At 46.0% G+C, this 16,751-nt stretch overlaps 1 protein-coding gene across 1 annotated transcript in view; it reads left to right on the plus strand.

Moving 5' to 3' along the window:
- Window positions 1–799: 799 nt before the first annotated feature.
- ATP12A (ATPase H+/K+ transporting non-gastric alpha2 subunit) overlaps window positions 800–16,751 on the plus strand; it is a 20,158-nt gene continuing 4,206 nt past the window's right edge. Inside the window, exons 1-17 of the mRNA XM_015649939.3 lie at window positions 800–1,069; window positions 2,752–2,898; window positions 4,243–4,302; window positions 5,113–5,316; window positions 5,915–6,028; window positions 6,536–6,670; window positions 7,182–7,299; window positions 7,828–8,096; window positions 8,846–9,044; window positions 9,476–9,585; window positions 10,326–10,460; window positions 10,716–10,908; window positions 11,322–11,497; window positions 12,517–12,653; window positions 13,262–13,412; window positions 15,279–15,447; window positions 16,086–16,240. Of these exons, the coding sequence (XP_015505425.1) occupies window positions 1,061–1,069; window positions 2,752–2,898; window positions 4,243–4,302; window positions 5,113–5,316; window positions 5,915–6,028; window positions 6,536–6,670; window positions 7,182–7,299; window positions 7,828–8,096; window positions 8,846–9,044; window positions 9,476–9,585; window positions 10,326–10,460; window positions 10,716–10,908; window positions 11,322–11,497; window positions 12,517–12,653; window positions 13,262–13,412; window positions 15,279–15,447; window positions 16,086–16,240 (2,481 nt within the window). The 5' untranslated portion in view covers window positions 800–1,060. The remainder of the gene's footprint in view (window positions 1,070–2,751; window positions 2,899–4,242; window positions 4,303–5,112; window positions 5,317–5,914; window positions 6,029–6,535; window positions 6,671–7,181; window positions 7,300–7,827; window positions 8,097–8,845; window positions 9,045–9,475; window positions 9,586–10,325; window positions 10,461–10,715; window positions 10,909–11,321; window positions 11,498–12,516; window positions 12,654–13,261; window positions 13,413–15,278; window positions 15,448–16,085; window positions 16,241–16,751) is intronic.

The following is a 16,751-nucleotide window of genomic DNA, read 5'->3' on the forward strand; positions in this document are numbered from 1 at the left end:
TTACATGGTACTCTATCTATAATAGCAAAGAGTAAAGATTATAATATTAAAAACCAAATGCTGTTGGTCAGCAAGGTCAGATGGATGACAGACAAGTCTTTCCCCAAATAATGTTAAATTACAGAAAGCCATTCTTGTTTTCCCAGCTTTTCATCAGTTCAGTCTCAGAGGTGAAGAAGCAGCTTTAATCCTAAATGATGAGACTTGCCAGGTACCAGAAGTGTCACAAATCTCATTATCACTCCTACCTGGAAGCTGGTAATTGGTGCAAGACAAACCAAGAACTGTTCAGGCAAGAGCCCTGCTGGAAAAAAAGCACCAGGAAGTTCATTTCTCCCAGCATGAAGGTGGAAAACACATGAAATACGAGGCAAGGATTAAGAGTGAAGTCCAAGCTATGAAGCTTCAAAGAGCAGCACTGCATTAAATCCCTGCTAGCACCCAAATGAGGCAGGGATTTGACTGAGGGACCTCAGCAAAGAGAACATCACCTGGGCAGGTGAGACAAAATGTGCAGAGCCCTCCTTTAGCCCAGGAAAGCTGGGATCCCGAGGGGAGCCCGGAGCTGGAAAGTCTCTGGAGGAAACTCCTTGCTTCCAGCAAGATGAATAATACACCTGTTCCCTACTTGTGAGCAAACACTACAAAGGAATAATTAGAACCTATCTGACCTGAAACCCACATGCCCATTACTGTGGTATTTTTCCACCTACTCCAGGTGAAACAGAAGATGGGCTGGACCTGCAAAGGGGAGGGGTGGAGTGGCAGCACAAGATGCTGATTTATAAAGCAGCAGCAAGCAGAGCTCTTTCTCCACAGGCTTGGGACAGGGAGCTGGTCCTGCCTGGAGGATGCCGAGGTGGGAGCAGCACTGCAGTTAACACCTGCTGGCCTCAGGATAGGGACCCACCACCTCGGGGAGATTCTGCACTCCAGGACTGCTCTGAGCCACCACAATCCCCAGCTGGGCTTGGGCTTTTCATCCAGAGGTTTTGGTTTGTGACCCAGAGGTTTTGGCTTGGCTGCTTCCCCCCATCAGGAAAGGAATAAACTCGCCAAGATGGTCAAGGTGGGTACAATGCCCAAAAAACTGCCCGTTGTGTTTCTTCTGAGGTTTTCTTTTGTGAATCTCTACTATAATACAGGTTAAGTAAAAACTGAATTAATACCAGACACCCTTGAGCACGAACAGTTTGGACTGGGAAGAATTCTTGGACTGGCTGAGCCAAAAATCTGAGCCAAAATCTGAGATTTTATGGAACTCTGAAGGTTAAAGGTTCACATAGGTCGTGCAAGTGAGCAATAGATGCTCCTAACTTCATCAATTTTTTAATTTTTCTCTTCCATCTGCTAAGTTCTCCCAGGAGAGATCTGTTGCTTTTCTCTCCTGGTTTCTGTGCTCTATAGGCATTTTGAAAAGCTGAACAGATTTTTTGGGTGGGAGAGTTAAAGAGAGGAGGAGGAGGAGGAGGAAGGTGAAGAGAAAAAATCCCAAGAGATAAAACAGATTGTGAATCTTCAGCATGGCAGGAAAAAAATCAAAACTTATAGCAGGCATGCCCTGTCTCTAGGATGTGCTTCACCAAGCAAAATCAGGTGTTTAGGGGCAGTATTTCAGTCTTTAAAGTCCTCAAACTGCTCAGCAGCTCTTTGCTTTCCCCTTCATCAAGAGACAATGTCAAGATTTAAATACTCCTTTAATTACAGGACAGCTGAAGATGTCAGTTTTGAGTTCAGAACAGTGTTAAATAATAAGATACCCCAATTATTATTTGTTTTTCTTGTTTCCATTATTTGAGCTTGCTTTATGTTATGGAGAGATCTTCTTTCATTGCTGGGGGATCTCACAGGAAGCCAAGCACTGGCAGAGCCCCTTTGCACTTTGGGGACATCCAGGGGGGCTCTCCTGAGCTTTTGGGGTTCAATCCATAAGGAAACCTCAGGAATTGGGTCACCCAATGGTTCTCCCACGGCCTGGCACGAGGTTTCCAGGCTAATTGGGAGCTGGAACGTTATGATTACCCAGCAGGTAAATCAGTGGCACGGGAGGGAAGCTTTACCCTGCACCCTGCAGAATTAACCCAGGTTTTGGGAACAGCACAACTCCTGAGCTACCACTGAAAGTAAAACATTCCCTGAGGTGCAGCAGCCTCCCTGGGTCAGCAGCTTCCTGTGCCCCATATTCCACTGGCAAAATAATGTGAATTGATGGCAAAATCCCTGCCAGTTCTCAGCTCTGTGTGAGCAGAAACAAAACAGCTCCTCCTTGGCTTTCAGTCTGGTGTTTGCCTCCATTCCTCACTTTGATTCAGTGCAATTGTATTACAATTAATTGTAATTAAAATTTAAATCTTGAAGATCTGGATCTGAAAAGCTCCAGGAACAAGCAAGTTCTCAATGGATAATTTTCCCCTCCCCTTTTCTTTCATGAATATTTTGCTTTTCCACTGATCTCTTCTTGGAGCTGATAAATGAATTAGTAATTTTCACTGCTGAAGTCCTGGGAAGTATTTTCCTACACTCGTTTTAGATCATAAACATCTGGAAGTGTTGCACATCCCTAGAGGAATCCCTGTAATCTGCACCTGACGAAGTCCTGACCACAATCACAGTAACACAAACTGGATGGATCTCTGGATAAGACAGGAAAAAAACACCTTAAGCAGCCAGGAGAAAGGGACAGTAGAAATTTGTAAGCTGTCTAAAAAAGTAGATCTGCAACATTTTGACTTTTTTTGTGGTCCTTTACAGAAAAAGTCCGATGTTTACTCGGTTGAGATCTATGGGACAAAAGATCTGCATAAAACAGAGATTGAAGATGAAGAGGAGAAGCACAAAGAACTAAAAGGCAACAAGAAGAAAAAGAAGGCAGAAGATCTTAAGAAAGAACTGGACCTGGTGAGTGTTCCATTATACATCCCCTGAAATCCAGAAAATGTCCTGCACTGAAAATCCTGGTGCAGGGAAGGATTTGCTTCCTCACACTCCTGGAGTGTGCCAGAAAAATGCTGTGCAAGATTAACACCTAAAATGAGAGGATGATTCTGGTATAATTAAGCCACCAATGGTACAGAACATTATCTGCCCAAAAAGGAACCATTTCCCAGATGGAATCACTGCTGTCAGTATTTCCTGACAACTTGCACAGCCAGCCAGGAATCAGAGGGAGAGGCAGAACCACAGCATTGAGCTCCAGAGATTCCAGAGCTGAGAGCATTTCTCAGCTTTAAACACAGGGGTTTTTACCCAAACCAATGCTCTGGCCATCAAGAAATCTGTGTTTTCCTCCTGGCTCTCCACTGACTTGCTGGCTGCTCTTGGAAATGTTGCTTCCTCTCCACACATTCCAGTTTCCCAATCTGAAACATGAGGGTAATTATGCTGACCTCTTTTCGGGATTGCTGTGAGAGCAGCTCAGAGGAGAGGCTATTTACGGGCTGGATGGCATTTCAAAGCTCAAAGAATGCCAAAATAAGATATTGATTCCATGGTTCTCTCATCCACTCACCCACCACGTTTCCAAGATCTGCCCAGCAGCAGGTAAATATTTCTCAGTCCGTGCTGTCTTTGCCACCGGGGGATGTAACTCCACTCCCGTGTTTCTAAAGAGAAACCCAAGCACAGACAGGAGAATTGACTCACCCAAGTACCCATGAATCACTCTGAGAAAACAATTGGGAGATCTCTCAAATTCTTGGCTTCGAAATCTCAGTTCAGTACAAGATATAATTAGGCCAATGATACCACAGAGGTGTCACTGCAGGCCAAGAAGAAGAGCTTTGAGATTTCCCTCTCCCACACCCTTTTTAACTTAGAACCTGTTGCCTCTTTCCACCGGAGTAAGGAGGATAATTCACATTCCCTGCCCTGGCAATCAAGGGCAGAGGTTGTTGTCACACACACTCTGAGCCCTGCAGCTTGCAGAGAGAAATGATTTATCCAAAAGAAGCACAGCCCCTCGTGGCAAGCAGCAGAAACATGAACACACCACCCTGTTCTTGTGACAGATTTGCTGGAGGAGGAAGCTATTTACAAAAGCACTCTGCAAATCAAAAGGGAAAAAATCTCATCTTCCAGTGGAAGATGTTTTGCTTGTCAATATGCAGATTTGTCTAATTAATGAATGTGGGGTGTCATACAAGCAACTTCATCCACGTTCCCAGCTCCTGGCAGTTTGGAAATCAAAATTTCAGCAGTCTGATGCTCTGCTCACTGTAACTTTCTGTCTCTCTTGGAATGCAGGATGACCACAGGCTCAGCACCTCGGATCTGGAGAAGAAGTACGGTACCAGCATTGACAAAGTAAGTCCGTAGGCCTTCGTTAAGGAGCTGCCTCAATCAGGGGCCTCTGGCCTCCCCAGAGCTCCCCAGGAGCAGGAATTTTGTTATTAGATGTGTGTGGGTGCCTGCATTGATGCTGCCAGTAAAGCCTAAACCAACAAGCCAGCAAGCACTGACCTGGATTTTAAGCGGAGTTTGTCTCGAGTCTGGAGAAGGTTGAGCTACTGCTTTGAAATCAAAAATGGGACCTCAGGGTTTTGCACCAGGACCTCATATTTTTTCTAAAGCTCTCATCTGATCTTTTGATTTCACCACAATTCCCTTTTCACTGTGACAATCTATAGCCAAAGACTGCATGGATTGAGCTGACTGAAGGAAAATCTAGATTTGAAAAACTACACCTGAGTCCCTTTGACACCTGACATTTGAATATCAAAGCACTGAACCCTGGCCAGAGCACAGACAAGAATTTCAAGAACCCCCTGAGCTACAAACATCTTGTGGAAATGCAGAAACAGCATGAAAACAGAAAAAGAATGTCAGTTTTCCCCTGGTTTTCCAAACACCTAGTCCAGGTATATTTAATTGATAATCAACAGAATGGAAACTCCTGGATGTGGCTCTCAGTTCAGGGCTCCAGTAAAGAAACAGCTCTTTCTCCATAGCAGATAATTAATAGCAGCCTCTCTGAAATCAGGAGGTTTGGAAATCAGAGTTGCAGCTCGTTTGTGACACAAACAACCCTCAATGAAACAGCAGCACGCAAATTTTGTTCTGAGTTGGGGTAAAAACCTGCTTTTCTGTGATTTCATTGTAAACCTCCTTCTGCAGGGTCTCTCGAGTGCAAGAGCTGCAGAGATTTTGGCTCGGGACGGCCCCAACGCGCTCACTCCTCCCAAAGCCACCCCCGAAATCGTGAAGTTCCTCAAGCAGATGATCGGGGGCTTCTCCATCCTCCTGTGGATCGGGACCGGCTTCTCCTGGATCTCCTTCGGCATCCAGCTGTCTCAGGAGGTGGATTCAGCCTTTGACAACGTGAGTGCGTGAGTGAGCGCCCCGCCAGCCTTGGATCCGCGCTCCGGCTGATTGAAATACTACACAGTTACTCAGTAACTACAAGGAGGCCTCTTGTTCTCCCAGGGCTGAACACTTGTGATTAAAGCCCAAACGCCTCGCGCACCCCGCGCTTAAAGAGCGCCTGGGCAAAGGTTTTATCACCTCTGGGCAGAATCATAATTCTTGAGTACTCTGAGAGTAGTAAAAAGTCTAAAGGCTTTAAACTCTGACTTTAGTCATACTGAAGAGTCTCTGACTAATTCCCTTTTGAGTTATACTCTGCTTTTTTGTTGTTGTTTTATTAGTTTGTTACACTCTAACTTGGTCGGGATTGTGTCAGTTTAGAGAAGGATTTAAGATGGGGAAATCACTATTAAACAACCTTTATTTTATACACACACACACAAAAAAAGCTTTAATTGATCATTTGCAGGCCAACACCTGAAAGTTTTTTTCTTAACCTGTCTTTTAACCTGGCCAAAACTTCATTTTAAACAACACAGAACTGATTTATTCCAGCAGAGGAATTGATGAAATCTTGTCTTAAATTAACCAGATTATATCTTTTGTTGATCAGCTCTACCTCGGAGTAGTCCTGGCTCTGGTCGTCATCCTCACTGGTATCTTTGCTTATTATCAAGAGGCCAAGAGCACAAACATCATGGCCAGCTTCAGCAAGATGATCCCACAGGTGAGAACCGCCAGTGAGGCAAAAATTCATCCCAATAATGCATGAGGGAAGCCCAGCAAGCCCAATTTGAATTTATCTCTTGGCAAATGATCCAGATAAATGTCCTGAATCACAAACCATTGCTAAAAAGCACAGGGTGGTTGCTTTGTGGATCTGTGAATTGTTGGATGCAGATCTTGGTTTTCCATCTGGCTCTGGGTGAGAGGTCTCAGTCCCCACTTCAAACCTGGCAATGAGCAGGGTGAGATGTGCTGGCTTTCACATTTTGCAGGGCACTGCTTTTACCCACAGACCTGATGTCATGGCAGCACATTCCTGGAAGGCATTTCCCTGTCTCTGAGGCCATTTCCCATCTCATATCCCCCAAATTCCAGCCTGAGCATTCCAGCTGGATGTCAAATACACTCACATTTCCTCTCCATCACCTGCTCTGGATCCTTTCCAGAGGAAAGATCTCAGTTTAGAGCGTGGCACAAAGCTATTTTTTGTCCCATTTCTGTCTTCCAGCAAGCTCTTGTCCTCAGGAATGCTGAGAAGAAGGAGGTGCCAGCAGACCAGCTGGTGGTTGGGGACATCGTGGAGATCAAGGGTGGGGACAGGATCCCTGCAGACATTCGCCTCATCTTCACTCAGGGCTGCAAGGTAAACAGGGCTTGAAGAGCAAAGGAAAGAGGGAAAACAGAGTTTGGAGCCGTTTGTCACATAGAAAGAATTTCTACACAGCCAATATGGGTTACTGGGGCTTTGATTGGACATAATTAATGAAGCCAGAGAGCAGAAGCCTGAGTGTGGTGGATGCTGAGCTCCTCTAGGACTGACACCTGAACATCCAAAAAGCCCAAGCCATGTTCTGGCTCTGCTCTTTGCCAGGACAGGGCAGATGCACCAATACACGATTGAGAGTTTCCACTGGAGGCAGATCCTCAAAACTGTGGAGTTTTCTCAGGCTGCAAATCCCACTGACAGGCACACAGCATTGGCTGAACTGAATCCCCACAGAAACAGGTTCTGCCAGGGACAGCAGCAGCTCAGAGAAGAGACACTGAGAGATGCTGATGCCACTGATTATGAAAAAACTGTCACCTCCCCTCCTGGACTGGACACCGCTGTGTACTGCTGACTTTAATCTGGGCATGTCTCCCTTTCATTAAAGGTGGACAATTCTTCACTCACAGGGGAGTCAGAGCCACAGTCCCGCTCCTGTGACTTCACCCACGAGAACCCCCTGGAGACCAAGAACATTGCCTTCTACTCCACCACCTGTGTGGAAGGTGAGCTGACCCCAAACCTGCCCACGGAAATCCCATTTTATCTCTTTATCTGCTTCTCCAGTGGCTCCAGCCACGTTTATCATCCCGTGTGCACACCTTTACATCCTTTTATCTTTTTTCCTAGTTAGTCTTTGACCTCTATTCAGCAGCTTCAGGGCAACTGAATGTTTCTAATTTTTATTATTTATCAGTGTACAGAGAGAAAGACCCCCTAAAAGGCACCTGCACAGGTGCTGCTTGGTCCTGCTAAGTCATTTGAGCAATTCTGCTTTGAGGAACTTCAAAGAAGTTTCATTGCTCACATGAATTTTGGCCTGAGCAGATTAAAGTGTGACTTTAGGGGTGGTCACACTCAGCATTTGCTCCAACACACAGCGTGGTTATGGCTGCACCAATCAGTGAATTGATTTGGATTTGAATTGACTGCAGTTTCCTTGCAGTTTTTCCATCGATACCTGTTGGAATGCCAGGCTGCAGCTGTCTCTGAGTGTCTGTGTGTCCTGGAGGTGACAGTTTTTGTCCCTGCAGGCACTGCCACCGGCATTGTCATCAACACCGGGGACCGCACCATCATCGGCCGCATCGCCTCCCTCGCCTCAGGCGTGGGCAACGAGAAGACGCCCATCGCCATCGAGATCGAGCACTTTGTGTACCTGGTGGCAGGAGTGGCCATCTCCATCGGGGTCCTCTTCTTCATCATCTCCGTTTCCATGCGCTACAAGATCCTGGACTCCATCATCTTCCTCATCGGCATCATCGTGGCCAACGTGCCCGAGGGGCTGCTGGCCACGGTGACGGTGAGTCTGTGCTGGGATTCTCTGCTTGCCACTCCAGCTCTGGGCTGGCTTTGAAGAGGGGTGGGGGTTCTTATTCCAAGGAAAACCCCTTCATTTGGGAATTCTGGTCTGAGTCATTCATCTCAAAGCCAGTTTGGGTTTAAGCTCAAGTGCGCTCTGCCTCGACGGCTGCGAGAACAATGATGTGACTCATTTCCCACCACTCGTTCCCACTTGGAAGTGGGGACATTGTACCCTGAAAGTCCCATGGAAATTCCACTTATTACCACATGTCCAAGGCTAAATTCCCTGCCTGAGGAGCAGCACACCTGCTAAGCACTGCTGGCTCCAAAGCACCCCAGCAGCAAACAATGAAGGGAATCATTGCAGGATTCATGGAGCTGCTGACCAGCAGCTCCCTGCCCTTTGCAGGTTCTTCTGTCTCAAACACCCTCTTGATTGATAAGACATCCTTAGTTCTATCAGCAGGCAGCAGGTTCCCATCATCAGCAAACCTACCTGTGCTAGTTACAGCCAAACCTCAGCTTCTAAATTAAAAAAGCGGAGAAAAATAATGCACTGCAGCCAACAAAAACAACAAAAAAATAAATTAAAATATTCTCTTAAAAACCCCAAACAAACACCAAACCCAAACTACAAACTACAAACCCAAACACCAAACTACAAAAGATCTACCAGGAGAAGGTAATCTCGTTACACCTCTGAGTAACCACACCTTGGTGACATCTGGACCCCTTCCCTCCTGCCAGGTGAGCCTGTCCCTCACGGCCAAGCGCATGGCCAAGAAGAACTGCTTGGTGAAGAACCTGGAGGCCGTGGAAACCCTCGGCTCCACCTCCATCATCTGCTCCGACAAGACAGGCACCCTCACCCAGAACAGGATGACTGTTGCCCACCTCTGGTTTGACAACCAGATCTACTCAGCCGACACCAGTGAAGATCAAACAAGTAAATGGGATCATGAGGGTGTGGGAAGGGCCAAATACTTGGATCAATCCTAGGATGTTCACTTTTGGTGGCTAAATCTTCCTTCTACACATGGAAATCTCTCCTCAGCCATGTGGAGATGTGAGAAAAAGAATGAATATTGGATTCCACTCACAAAAAGAAAACCTGGAGGAGGTTCTACTCCAGAGCCTTTTGCCAAGAGTACATTTAGTAGGGAATTAAGCAGAGAAACATCATCCAAATCCCTTTGCAGCACCGCCAACTGATGGATAAAAAAACTTTACATCAAATTTTCTTTTCTATAAAAGAACCTGACAGAAGAATAATTTTTTTTCCTGCAAATAAGTCAATTCTTGTTTTTTTCACTCTTAAGCTTCTACCTGTGTCATGCAATGTGCTAAAGGATGTGATGTGTGTTTTGCTTCTCTCAGCCCAGCCCTTTGATCAAAGTTCCCCCTCATGGACAGCGTTATCAAAAATTGTCACTCTCTGCAACCGGGCGGAATTCCGGCCAGGACAGGAGAATCTCCCCATCATGAAGGTACTGCTGGCTTCACCTCAGCTTATTTCCCTTCCTCTGAAAAAGCAATTTTCTGTCTTTGGCTTTAATAGTCTCCATTTTACCGTGCCAGCCCTCTAAGTTCCTACTGACAGCGCTTTTACTGCTGTACACTCACAAAATTTAACACAGTGTAAAAAACCTCCCCAAGAGCAGAGAAATGCAGATTATCCTGAATTGGAAGAGATCCACAATCCCAACTCCTGGCCTTGCACAGGACAATCCCAAGAATCCCCGTGCCTGAGAGCATTGTCCAAACCCAACTGTGCCTGCCTGGAAAAAGGCAACACAATTAGCAGGAGCAGTAATTACTGCGCTGTTAATTTATTATAGCAAAGGTTAACTTGCCTTAATTAATGTCTTTCCACATGACTGCTTGAAGGTAGTAAATTCTCCTGACTGGACTACCAGAACAAATCTGCTGTTTACTCATCAATGCCATCCTCAAATTAATTTGGGTTTGTGCTTCAGCTCACCTGTAGTGACCTGAGTGTGACCCCAAATCTGCTTTACAGCACCAAACGCTCTTTGCTTGCTGGGGCTCAGTTCTAACTCCAAGAGCAAAGCAGACATCCTCAAATTCTATTTTAATGGGGTTTTTTTAATGTTTTTCCAGGATAACTTGAACATGAGAATATAGATTCCTTGTTGCTGAAGTGAGCAGCATGTCATGGAATTGTGGAAACGCAAAAATATAATGTTTTCTTCCTTTGTGCCCACAGAGGGTTGTGGTTGGAGATGCCTCTGAAACAGCTCTGCTGAAATTCTCTGAGGTCATTCTGGGGGACGTGATGAGCATTAGAGCACAGAACAAAAAAGTGGCTGAAATCCCTTTCAACTCTACCAACAAATTCCAGGTGTGTTTTTCATTTCTTTTTTTGGAAATCGTGCCAGATTGTTTCTATCACTGGGCCTGATGCAACAATGGGTGATCTGTAAACCTTAATGGGGTAATTCAACAGCAGAGGAAATTCAAATTATAATAAACACAGCTCATTCCATTTGGCGGAAATGATGATTTCTTCATGGAAAAGAGCATTAATCCCATGGAAAACTAGATGGAAATGAGGACAATTGGAGCTTTTCCAACCCATTTCCTGTTTGTGGCACAGCTCTCCATCCACGAGACCGACGACCCCCACGACAAACGCTTCCTGCTGGTGATGAAAGGTGCCCCAGAGAGGATTTTGGAGAGGTGCAGCACCATCATGATCAACGGCAAGGAGGAGCCTCTGGACAGCGAGAAGGCAGAAGCTTTCCAGACAGCCTACATGGAGCTGGGGGGCATGGGGGAGAGAGTGCTGGGTGAGTGCAGCTGCAGCCACTGCCTGGGAGAATGGGGTGAAAAATGAAAATGGGGTAAAATCCAGCTGTAAAACCCGTGAGATGGGGTTTAAAGCCTCGGCATATCAAGCATGCCTGGAAAAATGGGTGAAAAATTAAAATAGGGTAAAATCCAGCTGTAAAACCAGTGAGATGGGGTTTAAAGCCTCGGCATATCAAGCATGGCTGGAAAAATGGGTGAAAAATTAAAATAGGGTAAAATCCAGCTGTAAAACCAGTGAGATGGGGTTTAAAGCCTCAACACATTCGGCATGCCTGGAAAAATGGTTGAATACTGGAATTCCACAGGCTACAGCAAACCCTGATGTTTTATCAAGCTCTCCTCTTTCTCCCACACTTTCCCACCCATCACACCAACCTAAATATCTTCTCAGGTTTCTGCCACTTGTACCTCCCTGAGAATGAGTTTCCAGAGAACTTCAAGTTTGACACAGATTCCATGAACTTCCCGACCTCCAACCTGTGTTTTGTGGGGCTCCTGTCCATGATTGACCCACCTCGTTCCACGGTGCCTGACGCTGTCTCCAAGTGCCGCAGTGCTGGCATCAAGGTAAGGGTTTTACAGCAAAAAAAAAAACCCCACAGTGGGTCCACTGCAGAAAGACTCATTGGGATTATTTTGGGTATTTTTTAAAGTATTTAAAATGTAAGATCTTCCACCACATCGTTGCTAATTATCTTTCTAGCAACAACTATCAAAAATCTCAACCTTAGTTAAGACTATCCCGTAGTTTTAATTTAGAAAGTTCCCAGAGGCAAAACATTCTCATTTAAGTGGGGATTAGACTGCACAAACCCCTCAGATTGGAAATCCAAATTTGCAAAACTCAAATACTCTCTCATCAGATCCATTTCTAGAATACAGAACCCACACCAGCTGGAATTATTTGCTTGTAAACCGAGTAAGGTGATAGAAACAATTCTAGAGAAGGCATCAGGACACTGCTTTGAACATTTATCCAAAGGAATCACTAATCTCAAAATTATTCAAGTGGAAGCTGAAGCAGTTTCCCCTCATTTCACTCCCTGGGGATCCACAATTAAACTTTCAGCTCAAAGCAGAGGCGAAATCTATCCAAATCTAGGAAAATCATATTTGGAATTACAGATCTCAGACAAGATGAATCCCAAACCCCAACCCTGATGACATTTTCCGTAGCCTGAAGACAGATCTGGCAATTTTTCTTCAAGAAAAGCAAGAAAAGGCTGTGTCTTATCTGTCAGGACACCTCAGTCACAAGGATCCATTTTAAGATGCAATATTCTAACAAACCCTCCCCACTGAACATCCCTAATATAGATCCTTATGTAAAGGCTCCTTTATTCTGCATTATTCTAATCTGGCTGCCTGTGAAGGGTAAGGACTCAGAGCCCTGATCAAGCAGCCTCAGCAAGGAGAGGCAGAGCCCAGATGTGGGCAGAGCTGGGCAATCACTGCCCCTAACCTCCCTTTGCTGTGTACACAGCACTGCTCTGATCCCAGCCTGCTTCCTGCTCCTCAGCAACGCACATTCCTCCTCATCTCACCCCCTGCTTTGGCCATCTGGCACTCACTTGTCCCTTGCCCAGGTCATTATGGTCACTGGTGACCACCCCATCACGGCCAAGGCCATCGCCAAGAGCGTGGGCATCATTTCAGCCACCAGCGAGACCGTGGAGGACATTGCCAAGCGCCTCAACATCCCTGTGGAGCAGGTCAACAGGAGGTGAGAGCCAGCAGAGCCTGGGCAGCGCCCAGGGCTTCGTTTCCCTGCTCTCTCCACGGTGCTTTGATTCCCCATCCCCGCTGCTTTCTGCTTTTTTCATGACACGTTCCCGTTCTTGAGTCATCCCCACCTAAATGTGTCCACTCTGAGGTTTTCATCTGTGCTGTCTGTGAGGGAAATCTGGCAAATTGTACTTTGCAGGTCATGTGGAAGTGGCTGTCACTGCCTGTTTGACAAAACACACAAAAAGCAAAATCCAGCATCAGCCCAAACTCCTCCTTCACCCCTTAAACGTGGAAAAAATAACATTGCAAGGGAAGGATAAAAGCTCTTTGCAGAAGTGATGTCTTCCCCTGTTCCTCCCAGTGAGAGGCCTCCTTAAAATGCATTTCCTGAAGCTTCAATGAGATCCCTCTGTATCCAGGTGACCGTGATCCACTCTGGAATTCTGCAGAAACCATTCAGCTCCCGCTGATTAATAACAAATGCCTCTGCAATTAACTCAATTTACTGCTTTTCCCCATCCAGCTGCTCCCCCATCCCACGAGTGCACTATTTTTACCCTTTTAATCTGCAAATCCACCCCTCTCTGGCTGTGGCTCTTGCAGGGAGGCCACGGCAGCCGTGGTGAACGGGATGGAGCTGAAGGACATGAGCTCGGAGCAGCTGGACGAGATCCTGCTCGAGCACTCCGAGATCGTCTTCGCTCGCACATCGCCCCAGCAGAAGCTGATCATCGTGGAGGGCTGTCAGAGGCAGGTGAGGCACGGGTGGCAAAGGTCACACCCAGCCCTGAGAGGCTGGAAGCCAATTCCCAGTGCTCCCTAAGCTCTGTTTATACTCTTTTCCCCGTGCCAAAACATTATCTAACAGATTGCCACAAACGCTGCCTGGACTCAACCCAAGCCGCTCAAATTCCTGCTGCAGACACAGCTCCTGGTGACAAAATAAGCTTTGCCTGGGTTTGGAGCTGTAGCCAGGCCATGGATTGTCCCTGTCACTCTGAGAAGCACAAAAAGCCTCCTGTGCCCTGTTTGGGAAGGAGAATTCCTTCAGGAATTCTTTAAACCCAGATAAAAGCGATGGGTGCTGCCATATCCTCTGCTCTTATCTCTTGTGGCCGCTCAGAGCCGTGTCCTCCTGCCCACAGGAATGTTTGGGAGTGGAACAGTGGCAGTGCTGGGTGAACAGGTGAACTCCCAGCTCTTTTCCAGCCTAGACTATTTGTGATTCTGAGGTATGAACCCCACAGAATGCCAGAGCGTGATTTATGTTCCACCAAGCCTTATCTGTGCTACTTCCCAGGGCTGTAAATCAGGCAGCAGGATTTAAAGGGAGTTTGTCCCATCCATGGACAATATTATGTAAAGCAGCCTGGAGTGCAGCCAGCACAGGAGGAACTAAAAAAAAAAGACATTTACAGGGCTCTGTAAGAGATGAAAATTGCCATCAAAAGACTCTCTCCTCAAAAATGACATCTTCCAAGTAGATTTTGTGAATTAAAGCCACACTAGTGCTGTGCCTGGACTTTGTAGAGGAGATGTAGCACAAGATATTTTATTTTTGTAGTCGTGCCAGCACTAAGCTTCCCAATCACCATTATCAGCTCGTCAGTTTTAAGCCTGGAGGGCTCTCCAGAGAGTAAAAAAAAAAAAAAGAGATAAAATCTTTCAGTTTCATGTGGTTTTTATTTTTTGAATGGTCTCTGTTAGGCACACGGTGGGTAAACGTGTTCTGCACTGCTCAGACTCCCACACTGCTGGCAGATTTGGCTCTTTAGGGATGAAAAGGAACACCCTCCCCCAGCCAGTCCCCAGCTATGTTTAGTACTTAGAGCTCATAAGCCCTTCTGTACATGGCATTATTTATAGGTAGTGACACTGTGCTCAATCCCCCCAGGGACAGGAAATTCAGCATTTTATTAATCTATTTGCCAGGCTTTGTCCCCACTCTGAACACCCTGCCCTGAACCAAGCCAGGAACTCCTGTATCAGCCAGAGCAGAGCCTGGAGCTGCAGGAGATGGTTCAGAAGATAACAAAGAAGCTGAGTTGGATAATCAGAGATTTCCATCTTTTGGATTAGTAGGGAAATTCTAGCACAGACTGAGGATGGCCAGAAGCTGTTGGGATAGGATGAGGACGGGCTCTAACTCAACAGTTACATAATTCCTGATTCAGATGAGGCCTGGCTGTTTCTGTAGCACTTCCTCAGAAAAAGACAGGATATTTTGTGTTAATCAAACCTCCCCCAGATGTCAGAGGTGAATCTACTCACACAGGGATGGACCACATGCACAGAGCGGACATCCAAACCTAAACTCCTCTTTGTATCCAGATTAATTGGATTGGAAATACATCTAATTGAGATGTCCACTCTTTAGGATGCAATGAATCACATCCCTGAATTTTCCAGGTCTCTGTTCTAAAGGAAACCACACAAAACTCTGAGGTTTCTGTTCCAGCCCTGCCCAGCACTCTCCTGATCCCTGGCTGTGTTTGACGTGGGTACAGCGAGGATCCAGAACTTCCTATCGGCATTTTCCTGCTAGAAATGTAAATCCTGGTGATGGCAGGATTCCCCTTCTCCTCCCAAGCCCACATCTGGGTCCTTTTGTGTGTTCCAGGGAGCAGTGGTTGCCGTGACTGGAGATGGAGTCAACGACTCCCCTGCCCTTAAAAAAGCAGATATTGGGATTGCTATGGGGATTGCTGGCTCTGACGCAGCCAAAAACGCAGCTGATATGGTCCTGCTGGATGATAACTTTGCTTCCATTGTCACAGGAGTGGAGGAAGGTAAAGATAATTTTGTTTCCCACTTTTTGAGCTGGAAGCTGCTGGCAGGGCCTCCTGATCCTTCCCTTCTCTCTTCTCTGTCTGGATTTGTGGATTTGATATTTGGGAAAGCTGGGAATTAATTCCATTTCTACACATGACAATCAGAGGATAAGGAAATCATCTCCTTCTCTCACCCATCATAAAGATTTGCTGTCTCTGTTTGATCAAGCTTCAGATAAAAGCACTTCCTGACTTCTTCCAATGCAGTTTGAAGCCTCACAAAGATACAAATTATTTTCTCCACCTTTTCCCCTCTATTATTTTCTCACACATCACCTTCACTGTGCTCCACACTCATCCCACTCTTCTTGGAAGCTTGTGGTTTCCATTATAACCACAGCATTTTGGGGAACAGGACTTTTCCCCTCAAACTGCCTCATTGGAAGAAATGTTTTATTACACTTGAGTTTTCAGAAGGCTCTAAGGGAGGGTAGCTAAAAAAAAACCAAATTACAAAATGCATGAGGAAACACATGAGGAAAATAGGAATAAGCAGCAAACGTTTTCAATTCATTTAGTTGAATTTGAACTTTTTTTGGTCTGGAAAACACTGATAAAAATTCCCTTTGACAGAAAAGTATTTTCTCTTCCCCCAGGCCGCCTGATCTTTGACAACCTGAAGAAAACCATTGCCTACACCCTGACCAAGAACATTGCTGAGCTCTGCCCCTTCCTCATCTACATCATTGCCAGCATCCCAATGCCCATTGGCACCATCACCATCCTCTTCATCGACCTGGGCACCGACATCGTGAGTTGGGAGCTTCCAAATCATTTCCTGCTGGAATCTCCTGCCAAGGGAGAGGGGCTGGGGTGAAGGCACATCCAGAACAGGGGGTTTGTGGCTCTAGCCTGCAGCTGAGAAAGGCAGTGAAAAAGGGGATTAAAAGCAGCCAGGTAGAGACAAAGTAGAGTAGAAAACAACACAACCTGCAGAGGGGGAGCAGAAAGCAAAGACATCTGATCCAGGCTAAAATCAGCTAAAATCAGAACAATCATCAGTGTGTTTTAATAGAGAAGGCAGAGGGATTTCTGCAGTTACACCTGACATCCCATCCAGCCCAAGGGACCTGAAAGACCCTTCAATTTTAAATTGATGTCAAATTATTGTTAATCTCCTCTAGCCTTTTGTATCAATCATCAGATCCATGCAAGTTTCAGATTTCCCCCAAACCCTTCACACATTGATAGGAATCCACAGAGCTCATCCTCTCCTCTCCTCTCCTCTCCTCTCCTCTCCTCTCCTCTCCTCTCCTCTCCTC

The sequence above is a fragment of the Parus major genome, chromosome 24, assembly GCF_001522545.3.
Source record: "Parus major isolate Abel chromosome 24, Parus_major1.1, whole genome shotgun sequence".
Taxonomy (NCBI): domain Eukaryota; kingdom Metazoa; phylum Chordata; class Aves; order Passeriformes; family Paridae; genus Parus; species Parus major.